At 46.2% G+C, this 13915-nt stretch overlaps 1 protein-coding gene across 1 annotated transcript in view; it reads left to right on the plus strand.

The window, feature by feature from the left end:
• The first annotated feature begins 8389 nt into the window (after window positions 1-8389).
• Window positions 8390-13915, plus strand: part of tbkbp1 (TBK1 binding protein 1) — a 44484-nt gene continuing 38958 nt past the window's right edge. The window contains exon 1 of the mRNA XM_065007940.1: window positions 8390-8626. Within this exon, the coding sequence (XP_064864012.1) occupies window positions 8399-8626 (228 nt within the window). The 5' untranslated portion in view covers window positions 8390-8398. The remainder of the gene's footprint in view (window positions 8627-13915) is intronic.

Genomic DNA, 13915 nt, shown 5'->3' on the forward strand with positions numbered 1-13915 from the left:
TGTATGACCTCCCTACAACGGCTGAGCATGCTCCTGATGAGGTGGCGGATGGTCTCCTGAGGGATCTCCTCCCAGACCTGGACTAAAGCATCCGCCAACTCCTGGACAGTCTGTGGTGAAACGTGGTGTTGGTGGATGGAGCGAGACATGATGTCCCAGATGTGGTCAATTGGATTCAGGTCTGGGGAACGGGAGGGCCAGTCCATAGCATCAATGCCTTCCTCTTGCAGGAACTGCTGACACACTCCAACCACATGAGGTCTAGCATTGTCTTGCATTAGGAGGAACCCAGGGCCAACCACACCAGCATATGGTCTCACAAGGGGTCTGAGGATCTCATCTCGGTACCTAATGGCAGTCAGGTTACCTCTGGCGAGCACATGGAGGGCTGTGCGGCCCCCCAAAGAAATGCCACCCCACACCATGACTGACCCATCGCCAAACTGGTCATGCTGGAGGATGTTGCAGGCAGCAGAACGTTCTCCACGGCATCTCCAGACTCTGTCACGTCTGTCAGTGTGAACCTGCTTTCATCTGTGAAGAGTGAAGAGCACAGGGTGCCAGTGGCGAATTTGCCAATCTTGGTGTTCTCTGGCAAATGCCAAACGTCCTGCACGGTGTTGGGCTGTAAGCACAACCCCCACCTGTGGACGTCCCCCACCCTCATGGAGTCTGTTTCTGACCGTTTGAGTAGACACATGCACATTTGTGGCCTGCTGGAGGTCATTCTGGAGGTCATTTTGCAGGGCTCTGGCAGTGTTCCTCCTGCTCCTCCTTGCACAAAGGCGGAGGTAGCGGTCCTGCTGCTGGGTTGTTGCCCTCCTACGGACTCCTCCAAGTCTCCTGATGTACTGGCCTGTCTCCTGGTAGCGCCTCCATGCTCTGGACACTACGCTGAAAGACACAGCAAACCTTCTTGCCACAGCTCGCATTGATGTGCCATCCTGGATGAGCTGCATTACCTGAGCCACTTGTGTGGGTTGTAGACTCCGCCTCATGCTACCACTAGAGTGAAAACACCGCCAGCATTCAAAAGTGACCAAAACATCAGCCAGGAAGCATAGGAACTGGGAAGTTGTCTGTGGTCACCACCTGCAGAACCACTCCTTTATTGGGGGTGTCTTGCTAATTGCCTATATTTCCACCTGTTGTCTATTCCATTTGCACAACAGCATGTGAAATTTATTGTCAATCAGTGTTGCTTCCTAAGTGGACAGTTTGATTTCACAGAAGTGTGATTGACTTGGAGTTACAAGTGTTCGCTTTATTTTTTTGAGCAGTGTATATACAGTGTCTTCAGAAAGTATTCACACCCCAGTACTTTTTCCATATTTAGTTGTGTTACAGCCTGCATTTAAAATAGATTACATTGAGATATTGTGTCACTGATCTACACACATACCCCATAATGTCAAAGTGGAATTTTGTTTGTAGAAAATAAGTATTCAGCCCCTTAAATAAGTTCAGGAGTAAAAATGTGCTTAACAAAACACATAATATTCTGTGACTAACATTCTAATTCTGTGTTCAATAATGACTACCCCATCTCTGTACCCCATACAATTATCTACTAGGTCACTCAATCGAGCAGTGAATTTCAAGCACAGATTCATCCACAAAGGCCAGGGAGGTTTTTCAATGCCTCACAAAGAATGGCACCGATTAGTAGATCTGTAAAAATGTAAAAAATAATACATTGAATATCCCTTTGAGCATGGTGAAGTTATTAATTAGGCTTTGGAGGGTGCATCATTACACCCAGTCACTACAAAGATACAGGCGTCCTTCCAAACTCAGTTGCCAGAGAGGAAGTAAATAGCTCAGGGATTTCACCATGAGGCCAATGGGGATTTTAAAACAGCTACAGAGTTGAATGTTTGTGATATGAGCAAACTGAGGATGGATTAACAACATTGTAGTTTACTCCACAATACTAACCTAAATTACAGAGTGAAAAGAAGGAAGCCTGTACCGAATAAAAAATATTCCAAAACATGTATCCTGTTTGCAATAAGGCACTAAAATAAAACTGGAGAAAATGTGGCAAAGAAATGTACTTTTTGTCCTGAATACAAAGCGTTATGTTTGGGGCAAATCCAACACAACACACCACTGAGTACCACTCTTCATATTTTCAAGCATGGTGCTGGCTGCATCCTGTTATGTGAATGCTTGTAATCGGCCAGGATTACGGATTTTTTTTACATAAAAACTAATGGAATACTATAAGCACATGCTTATAACACAGCTATAAGCACATGCTTATAACACAGCTATAAGCACATGCTTATAACACAGCTATAAGCACATGCTTATAACACAGCTATACGCACAGGCAAAATACTAGAGGAAAACCTGGTTCAGTCTGCGTTCCAACAGACACTGGGAGACAAGTTCACCTTTCAGCAGGAAAATAACCTAAAACACAAGGCCAAATATACACTGGAATTGCTTACCAAGACGGCATTGAATGTTCCTGAAAGCCTAGTTACAGTTTTGACTTAAATCGGTTTGAAAATCTATGGCAAGATTTGAAAATGGCTGTCCATGAATGATCAACAATCAACTTGAAGATTAAAAAAAAAAAGAATAATGGCAAATATTGTACAATCCAGGTGTGCAAAGCTCTTAGAGACTTGAGGCGTTTTAGTAGAAACACAAGGAATAGAGCAGTAAGCAGATATGATTAAAATAGCTGAGTAGGCAATGACTAAGTTACGAAGCAAGCAGCCCTGGAACTTTTTACACACCTTTGTTATAAGCCAAATTAACTACAATATCCACGGCCAGTTATAGTATTGTTGTCAAGTATATACCACAAAGACTTGATTTCAGAAAAGGTGTCCTACCACCATTTCAAAAGACATTTCAATTGGATCTTGCATTGGGCAGGTCCTCACTTTTCTGCTGTTTGTTAAAGTAGTTGGATCACCCTCCCTGTAGGCCTATGTGACTCTCTTGTGCAGTGAACCGCCTCATAAATAGAGGTTACTGATATCATCGGGGGTGCACTTCATCTTCCATGACAACTAACCCCCCAAAGTCATGGTGGAACGTGAGGAGACTGAGGTCAGGTTACTGTGAATTAGCATGGTTGGTCAGTTAGCATGGCTAGCTAGCATGCTCAGAGCACAAGGCTAGCCTAGAGTGTTAGCATAGGATATCTAGGGAAAATACTGTGGTGAGGCGGCTTGTGAACTTGTCAGTTGCCACTGACGTCTATGCTTCTCACTGCCCTTTCACTCACTGAATATTTTACAGTGTCAGTGCCAGAAGAGTCTGGAAGTCCCCATTAGAGTCTGTTTATAGACATGCAAGGAGTGGCATTAGCCTTCCTGGCATTTTAGCAACGTCTTCGTCAGGATGCTGAAAGCATGGAGTGATGATTTGAGAGCAGCCAGAAGCTCCAGTTATGAATATTACTGTAGTATGAGTACCTTTGGACCAGGTGTTACACAGAAATTATGCAGAGAGCTCTTTGGCCATGCACACCAGTGGTGGATTTGGCATCGAAAAAAGGATGCAACTGGACGCACACCACACATATCTACATGCACTATATATGCAAAAGTATGTAGACACCGCTTCAAATTTGTGGAATTCAGCCACATACCTGTTGCTGACAGGTGTATAAAATCGAGCACACCGCCATGCAATCTCCATAGACAAACAATGGCAGTAGTATGGTTTTACTGAAGCGCTCAGTGACTTTCAACGTGGCACCGTCATAGGATGCCACCTTTCCAACAAGTCAGTTCGTAACATTTCTGCCCCGCTAGAGTTGCCCCTGTCAACTGTAAGTGCTGTTATTGTGAAGTGGAAATGTCTAGGAACAACAATGGCTCAGCCGCAAAGTGGTAGGCCACACAAGCTCACAGAACGGAACCGTAGAGTGCTGAAGCACGTAGCGCGTAAAAATTGTCTGTCCACAGTTGCAACACTCACTACCGAGTTCCAAACTGCCTCTAGAAGCAACTTCAGCACAATAACTGTTCGTCAAGAGCTTCATGAAATGGGTTTCCATGGTCGAGCAGCCGCACATAAGCCTATGATCACCATGCGCGATGCCAAGCGTCGGCTGGAGTGGTGTAAAGCTCGCCACCATTGGACTCTGGAGCAGTGGAAACGCGTTCTCTGGAGTGATGAATCACGCTTCATCATCTGGCAGTCCGATGGACGAATCTGGGTTTGGCGGATGCCAGGAGAACGCTACCTGCCCGAATCCATAGTGCCAACTGTAAGGTTTGGTGGAGGAGGAATAACGGTCTGGGACTGTTCATGGTTCGGGCTAGGCCCCTTAGTTCCAGTGAAGAGAAATCTTAACGCTACAGCATACAATGACATTCTAGACGATTCTGTGCATTTAACTTTGTTTGGGGAACACCCTTTCCTGTTTCAGCATGACAATGCTTCGTGTACAAAGCAAGATCCATACAGAAATGGTTTGTCGAGATCAGTGTGGAGTAACTTTATATCAATTTTTTTACCCCCCTTTTTTATCCCCAATTTCGATATTGTCTCATAGCTGCAACTCCCAAATGGGCTCGGGAGGCGAAGGTTGAGTCATGGGTCCTCCGAAACATGACACGCCAAACCGCGCTTCTTAACACCCGCCCGCTTTACCCGGAAGCCAGCCGCACCAATGTGTTGGAGGAAACACCGTTCAACTGATGACCGAAGTCAGCCTGCCTGTGCCCGGCCCGTCACAGGGAGTCGCTAGAGCGTGATAAGCCAAGTAAACGGTGTGGAGTAACTTGACTGGCCTGCACAGAGCCCTGACTTCAACCCCATTGAACACCTTTGGGATGATTTGGAACGGCGACTGCGAGCCAGGCCTAATCGCCAAAAATCAGTGCCCTACCTCACTAATGCTCTTGTGGCTGAATGGAAGCAAGTCGCCTCAGCAATGTTCCAGCATCTAGTGGAAAGCCTTCCCAGAATAGTGGAGGCTAAAATGGCGCCGGAGGAGATGGCTGCTGTTTTACGGTCTCCTAACCAATGTTTCTGCATTATGTACAAAACGGAAGAAAAGAGCTTCTGGATATCAGGACAGCAATCACTCACCTCGGATTAGACAAAGATTTCTTCAACAACAGCAGCAAGCAGGACTTGCACAATATTCTCCAAACACCCTACAGAGGACGAAGAGCCAGATGCCTTGTCCGGACCCGCAGAAGACTAGGAAAGCTGACATTACCGTCAATATTGCTCGCGAACGTGCAATCATTGGACAATAAACTAGACGAGATAAGATCACAAATATCCTACCAACAGGACATCAAAGACTGTAATATCCTATGCTTCACGGAATCGTGGCTGAATGACGACATGGATATTCAGCTAGCGGGATACAAGCTGCCCCGGCAGGATAGAACAGAACACTCCGGTAAGACGAGGGGGGTCAGTCTGTGCATATTTGTAAACAATAGCTGGTGCACGAAATCTAAGGAAGTCTCGAGATTTTGCTCGCCTGAAGTAGAGTATATTGTGATAAACTGCAGGCCACACTACTTGCCTAGAGAGTTCTCAGCTATACTTTTCATGGTTGTTTATTTACCACCACAGACAGATGCTGGCATTCAGTCAGCTGTATAAGGAAATAAGCAAACAGGAAATCACTCACCCAGAGGCGGCGCTCTTTAATGCAGGGAAACTTAAATCAGTTCTACCAAATCTCTATCAACATGTTAAATGTGCAACCAGAGGGAAAAAAATTCTAGATCACCTGTACTCCACACACAGAGACGCGTACAAAGCTCTCCCTCGCCCTCCATTTGGTAAATCCGACCACAACTCTATCCTCCTGATTCCTGCTTACAAGCAAAAATTAAAGCACGAAGCACCAGTGACTCTGTCTTTTAAAAAATGGTCAGATGAAGCAGATGCTAAACTACAGGACTGCTTTGCCATCACAGACTGGAACATGTTCTGGGATTCTTCCGATGACATTGAGGAATACACCACATCAGTCACTGGCTTTATCAATAAGTGCATTAAGGACGTCATCCACACTGCCGTACATACCCCAACCAGAAGCCATGGATTACAGGCAACATTTGCACTGAGCTAAAGGGTAGAGCTGCCGCTTTCAAGGTGCGGGACTCTAACCCGGAAGCTTACAAGAAATCTCGCTATGCCCTGCGACGAACTATCAAACAGGCAAAGCGTCAATACAGGGTTCAGATTAAATCATACTACACCGGCTCCGACGCTCGTCGGATGTGGCAGGGCTTGCAAACTATTACAGACTACAAAGGGAAGCACAGCCGCGAGCTGCCCAGTGACACGAGCCTACCAGACGAGCTAAATCACTTCTATGCTCGCTTTGAGGCAAGCAACACTGAGGCATGCATGAGAGCATCAGCTGTTCCAGACGACTGTGTGATCACGCTCTCCGTAGCCGACGTGAGTAAGACCTTTAAACAGGTCAACACACAAGGCTGCAGGGCCAGACGGATTACCAGGACGTGTGCTCTGGGCATGTGCTGACCAAATGGCAGGTGTCTTCACTGACATTTTCAACATGTCCCTGATTAAGTCTGTAATACCAACATGCTTCAAGCAGACCACCATAGTCCCTGTGCCCAAGAACACAAAGGCAACCTGCCTAAATGACTACAGACCTGTAGCACTCACGTCCGTAGCCATGAAGTGCTTTGAAAGGCTGGTAATGGCTCATATCATCACCATTATCCCAGAAACCCTAGACCCACTCCAATTTGCATACCGCCCAAACAGATCCACAGATGATGCCATCTCTATTGCACTCCACACTGCCCTTTCCCACCTGGACAAAAGGAACACCTATGTGAGGATGCTGTTCATTGACTACAGCTCAGCCTTCAACACCATAGTACCCTCAAAGCTCATCACCAAGCTAAGGATCCTGGGACTAAACACCTCCCTCTGCAACTGGATCCTGGACTTCCTGACAGGCTGCCCCCAGGTGGTGAGGGTAGGTAGCAACACATCTGCCATGCTGATCCTCAACACTGGAGCTCCCCAGGGGTGTGTGCTCATTCCCCTCCTGTACTCCCTGTTCACCCACGACTGCATGGCCAGGCACGACTCCAACACCATCATTGAGTTTGGTGACGACACAACAGTGGTAGGCCTGATCACCGACAACGACGAGACAGCCTATAGGAAGGAGGTCAGAGACCTGGCCGGGTGGTGCCAGAATAACAACCTATCCCTCAACGTAACCAAGACTAAGGAGATGATTGTGGACTACAGGAAAAGGAGCACAGAGCACTTCCCCATTCTCATCAATGGGGCTGTAGTGGAGCAGGTTGAGAGCTTCAAATTCCTTGGTGTCCACATCAACAACTAACTAGATTGGTCCAAACACACCAAGACAGTCGTGAAGAGTGCACGACAAAGCCTATTCCCCCTCAGGAAACTAAAAAGATTTGGCATGGGTCCTGAGATCCTCAAAGGGTTCCACAGCTGCAACATCGAGAGCATTCTGACCGGTTGCATCACTGCCTGGTACGGCAATTGCTCGGCCTCCGACCACAAGGCACTTCAGAGGGTAGTGTGTACGGCCCAGTACATCACTGGGGCAAAGCTGCCTGCCATCCAGGACCTCTACACCAGGCGGTGTCAGAGGAAGGCCCTAAAAATTGCCAAAGACCCCAGCCACCCCTGTTCTCTCTAATACCGCATGGCAAGCTGTACCGGAGTGCCAAGTCTAGGACAAAAAGGCTTCTCAACAGTTTTTACCCCCAAGCCATAAGACTCCTGAACAGGTAATCAAATGGCTACCCGGACTATTTGCATTGTGTGCCTCCCCCAACCCCTCTTTTACGCTGCTGCTACTCTGTTTATTTGATATGCATAGTCACTTTAACTATACATTCATGTACATACTACCTAAATTGGCCCCACCAACCAGTGCTCCCACACATTGGCTAACCGGGCTATCTTCATTGTGTCCCACCATCCACCAACCCCTCTTTTTACGCTTCTGCTACTCTCTGTTCATCATATGCACAGTCACTTTAACGATACCTACATGTACATACTACCTCAATAAGCCTGACTAACAGGTGTCTGTGTATAGCCTTGCTACTCTTTTTTCAAATGTCTTTTTACTGTTGTTTTATTTCTTTACTCACCTACACACACACACACACACCTTTTTTTCCCACGCCATTGGTTAGAGCCTGTAAGTAAGTATTCCACTGTAAGGTTTGCACCTGTTGTATTCGGCGCACGTGACAAATGAACTTTGAATTGATTTGTTATAGCAGCAAAGGGGGGACCAATACCATTTCAATGCCCATGATTTTGGAACGACATGTTTGACGAGCAGGTGCCCACATACTTTTGGTCATGTAGTGTATCTTCCTACTAATCATCTCTCTCTCCCTCTGGCAGGTTGAGGCTCTGAGCAATGGAGTCTCTATTCGGCGGTGAGCTTAGGCTGCTGGGAGGTGGCGAGGGCTTAAAAGAGGACGGCTGTGGCGACGTGGGCTGGTCCTCCTCACCCCTCCCTGAAGACATGTACTCCGCCTCCCACTTCACACTCATCACCGCCTACCAGGACATCAAGACACGGCTGGCGGGCCTGGAGAGAGAGAACAGCGGCATTAAGAGGAAGCTCAAGATCTACGAGATCAAGGTAGGCCTCAGAGCTGATAGGTTGACAGATGAGCTTTTCCTGATCCTGACCATGTGACATGACCAGGAAATAGTCTAAGCTCCAGTTAGGGGTCTGAGATGTTTCTGGGAAAGACAAACTCTTTGGTCCAAGCAAGACTCTTCTTATTATTGGTGTCCTTTAGTAGTGGTTTCTTTGCACCAATTCGACCATGAAGGCCTGATTCATGCAGTCACCACTGAACATGTTGAGATGTGTATGTTACCTGAACTCTGTGAAGCATTTATTTGGGCTGCAATCTGAGGTGCAGTTAACTCTAATGAATTTATCCTGTGCAGCAGAATTAACTCTGGGTTTTCCTTTTCTGTGGCAGACCTCATGAGAGCCAGTTTTATCATAGAGCTTGATGGTTTTTGCGAATGCACTTGAAGAAACTTTCAAAGTTCTTGACATTTTCCATATTGACTGACCTTCATGTCTTAAAGTAATGATGGACAGTCATTTCTCTTTGCTTATTTGAGCTGTTCTTGCCATAATATGGGCTTGATCTTTTAATAGTGCTATCTTCTGTATACCCCCCCTACCTTGTCACAACACAACTGATTGGCTGAAACGCATTAAGAATGAAAGAAATTCCACACATTTTTAACAAACTTTTAACAAGGCACACCTGTTAATTGAAATGGCTTCCAGGTGACTACCTCATGAAGCTGGTTGAGAGAATGCCAAGAGTGTGCAAAGCTGTCATCAAGGCAAATGGTGGCTACTTTTAAGAATCTCAAATACAAAGTATGTGTCTAAGCTTTTGACTAGTACTGTATATATTGTTACTGTGTAAATTGTTCAAAGTAGTCATTGAGCATACCGTAGTTTGAATGGTTTGTTAAACTTTTAAATCAATGGTTTTTGTTTTTAAACGTGGAATTGCCCAGGAGTCTCACTTACTTACTGATGGCCTTGTGGTTAGAGTGTCCACCCTGATATTGGAAGGTTGAGAGTTTGATCCCCGGCCGAGTCATACCTGTCCAGGGGGTGTACTTGCACATCAAGCTGCCTCACGCTACAGAAAAAAGAGGCTGCTGCTCCTATGAGCTGTTCCAGCTCGCAGACGCCAAGTCTCGTGCAAGGCTACTTACTGACGAATCTAGCTTCCATATGCCCTGTGTTGATGACTACCACTGTTGCATGTTGCATGTGAGGGACGAGGTCTCAGTATCCCATCTGTGGTGGTATTGTGCTGAGTAAGTGATGTGTCACCCCCGCTCTCTACATGCATGGAGTAGCAGGAGAAGTAGTGTAGAGGAGCACAGCTGGTGCAGCAGATGAACAGTCTGAGCTGTCCCACCTGGCAGGGGGGACTCTAATGTGACCCTGTGGGACAACGCTGCAGGTGGGATGAAAGAGAGGAGAGAAAGCGGACAGGATGGAGAGAGAGGTGTGGAGGGAAGAGAGAGAGATGGGTGAAGAGCAAAGTACAGAGAGAAGGGCAAGAGAGAGAGAGAAATAAAGAGGAGAAGAGAGTGAGCGGGAGGGTGGTGAAGAGAGTGCCCTCGGGGCTTGAGATTGCTATTTTTGTCTCTGTCCTGCCCCCCCAGATGTATGTACCCTCAGTAACAGACTGTCCATTAGGAAAGCAGCTGGCACTCAAGGCTTTTGGCCTCCATAAGGTTGCAGTGCGGTTGAATGCCTGTAAAGTCTTTATTAAAATAACAGTTTGTTCAGTTTTAATCACCCCAAAAAAGAATGCGTTGATTTGGTTAGTACTGAATTATTCTCTTGTGACAGATGAAATAGAATAGCAAGATTTGGTTCTGGATGCCGAGATTCCTACTAAATACGATGTGCTGTGCCTGTTTAAATACATTACGTAGCTAGTCTGTGCTTCTTTTTTTTTGATAATGCGATTGGCCTTTCCAAAATTGCACAAATGTGAGGAATTAGTTGGTCGGAATCTGAGTTGCAGATATGAAAATGTTTTTTATTTTTATTCTCCAATGTTAAGGCTGGTTTAAAGTAAGGTGGATGACAAGTAGAGAGTTTAGAGCAGTGGCGTCAGTTCAGCTAAACCTAGGGTATGGCAAAGTGGGGTGGGGGGGGGTCGATTCCCCCAAGGCATTTTTAAGTTTCAGGCTCATTTACTGCATTTCGACACAATTGAAAAACTCACAAATTATATGAAGAACAGGAAAAACAAACAAAAATGACCCCAGACATTACTTATAACTGCAATATTTGGTCTGTGAAACTGAGTGTACAATGTGAACCACAACTGTCCTCCTCGTCATAAATTGACTCATTTACTTTTGTAATGGTGCATACAGTGCAACATTAAATATAAGCATAATACACGCAATCGAGTCACAACTTCTCGGCCGACTCTTTTCTCTGTATATATCAATTATGTCGCTGATTCTTTGATCCACTCTACGCAGACGACACCATTCTGTATACCTCTGGCCCTTCTGTATACCTCTGGCCCTTCTGTATACCTCTGGCCCTTCTGTATACCTCTGGCCATTCTGTATACCTCTGGCCATTCTGTATACCTCTGGCCCTTCTGTATACCTCTGGCCCTTCTGTATACCTCTGGCCCTTCTGTATACCTCTGGCCATTCTGTATACCTCTGGCCATTCTGTATACCTCTGGCCATTCTGTATACCTCTGGCCCTTCTGTATACCTCTGGCCCTTCTGTATACCTCTGGCCCTTCTGTATACGTCTGGCTAGACTGTAAACTCTCCTTCCAGACTCACATTAAGCATCTCCAATCCAAAATGAAATCTAGAATCGGCTTCCTACTTCGCAACAAAGCCTACTTCACTCATGCTGCCAAACATACCCTCGTAAAACTGACTATCCTACCGATCCTCGACTTCGGCAATGTCATTTACAAAATAGCCTCAAACACTCTACTCAGCAAATTGCATGCAGTCTATCACAGTGCCATTCGATTTGTCACCAAAGCCCCATATACTATCCACCACCCACTGTAACCTGTATGCTCTCGTTGGCTGGTCCTCGCTACATATTCGTAGCCAAACCCACTGGCTCCAGGTCATCCCCAAACCCACTGGCTCCAGGTCATCCCCAAACCCACTGGCTCCAGGTCATCCCCAAACCCACTGGCTCCAGGTCATCCCCAAACCCACTGGCTCCAGGTCATCCCCAAATCCACTGGCTCCAGGTCATCCCCAAACCCACTGGCTCCAGGTCATCCCCAAACCCACTGGCTCCAGGTCATCCCCAAACCCACTGGCCCCAGGTCATCCCCAAACCCACTGGCTCCAGGTCATCCCCAAACCCACTGGCTCCAGGTCATCCCCAACCCCACTGGCTCCAGGTCATCCCCAAACCCACTGGCTCCAGGTCATCCCCAAACCCACTGGCTCCAGGTCATCCCCAAACCCACTGGCTCCAGGTCATCCCCAAACCCACTGGCTCCAGGTCATCCCCAAACCCACTGGCTCCAGGTCATCCCCAAACCCACTGGCTCCAGGTCATCCCCAAACCCACTGGCTCCAGGTCATCCCCAAACCCACTGGCTCCAGGTCATCCCCATATTGTTTTTATTTACTTTTTTTGCTCTTTTGCACACCAGTATTTCTACTTGCACAACATCATCTGCACATCTATCACTCCAGTGTCAATTGCTAAATTGTAATTACTTCACCCCAATTGGAGTATTTATTGCCTGACCTCATTTTCACACACTGTATACAGATTTTTCTATTGTGTTATTGACTGTACATTTGTTTTTCCCATGTGTAACTCTGTTGTTTGTGTCGCACTGCTTTGCTTTATCTTGGCCAGGTCGCAGTTGTGAATGAGAACTTGTTCTCAACTGGCCTACCTGGTTAAATAAAGGTGAAATAAAAAACGTTTTTTTTTTAAAACAGGGCCGACATCAATGTGAAAGTAACCGGAGTAAAAGAAACAGCTGACCGTGAACTAGGCCAAATAAATCCTACACATGATTTGAAATAAAAGGCATACATCCAGGGGCGCAACTTTGGTTTTAGAAGTGTGTGTGTGGGGGGGGGGGGGCTTGGGGGCGTCCGCATGGTCCTAAAGCACACCGTTGCCTCGTTTTGTATCACATTCTTATTATAGAACTGGGGGGGGGGGGACAAAAATGCACCCCTGCTTACATCAAAGACTTACTTAAGTCTACAATCGACAGGGGCCCATGATGACAAACTCAACCAAAGAGTGACAAAAATCCCAAAATACAAAAGGAACATCTACACATTCCCTTTTAAAGTGTGTAGCGCCTTGGTAGCCTACAGGTAGACATAGTGGAGCTCCGTGGCATGGAGCTGAAGGGACAGTTTAGTGGCCAGTATAGAATTATTTTGTTTATGGGCAATTCAAATGTATTTTAGCACAGTTAGGTATCATAACTAGCACACAGATCTTAAGAAATGGTAGGATCAATTGTAAATTGGCACTCCACATGAAAAGGTTGCCGACCCCCTGCTTTAGGCTTTATAAAGCCACCCTTGTGGAACGACACATACAGTGAAGGCTATTACGAGAGTGTCATTGTCTCCTGGGCTTCCCACCAACGTTGTCTTGTGCGCTTCCCGCTCAGTTTTGCATTTGCCTGTCTGCATTATTCGCCAGGGAAGGGAAACCTTCTGCGAATATCAAAGCATTGTATCAACAAGGTAGCTCTGAGAATACTGAAGCATTGTATCAACAAGGTTGCTCTGAGAATATTGAAGCATTGTATCAACGAACTAGCCGGCTCAGAGAATATTGAAACATTTTGCATCAACAAATATTGATATTGCAACATAGTAGCCAATGAGGGGGCGGCTCACACATTTTCTTCCCCGGGCCAGCTTGTCTCTGTCTGATATTATTGTGTTGCCTATGCAGTACTTGCACTATCTGGATGCTTTTTATATTTAAAAAAAAAAAAGCTCTACATCCACACTATAGCTAAATAACGTAGCGATGTTTAATTACGTTTTGCCTGCAAGATTTATAAGAAAATCTCATTTAAATTGAGGAAGATGGACAAGCAAGACTGATAGAGGGAGAGGTGGAAATTCATTATAACAGAGGCAGGTAGTCTATAGGTAGGGATTAGGGCAGCCCAGTCATTCAAGATTGACCGAAATTGGATATCTATGCATGTTCTGATGTCGGAAATGCCTTCAAAACTTGCCACTGGGGGCAACAGTGAGCACTCTTACCATCAAGTAGGCTTGATGTAGACTTTTGCAAGGGTGTTGTGGACAGGGGGGGTGGATGGGCGAATAGATCAGAAGGTTGCGTGTTCAATCCCAGTCGTGGACAGTGTTT

The sequence above is a fragment of the Oncorhynchus nerka genome, linkage group LG23 (genome assembly GCF_034236695.1).
Source record: "Oncorhynchus nerka isolate Pitt River linkage group LG23, Oner_Uvic_2.0, whole genome shotgun sequence".
Lineage (NCBI taxonomy): Eukaryota > Metazoa > Chordata > Actinopteri > Salmoniformes > Salmonidae > Oncorhynchus > Oncorhynchus nerka.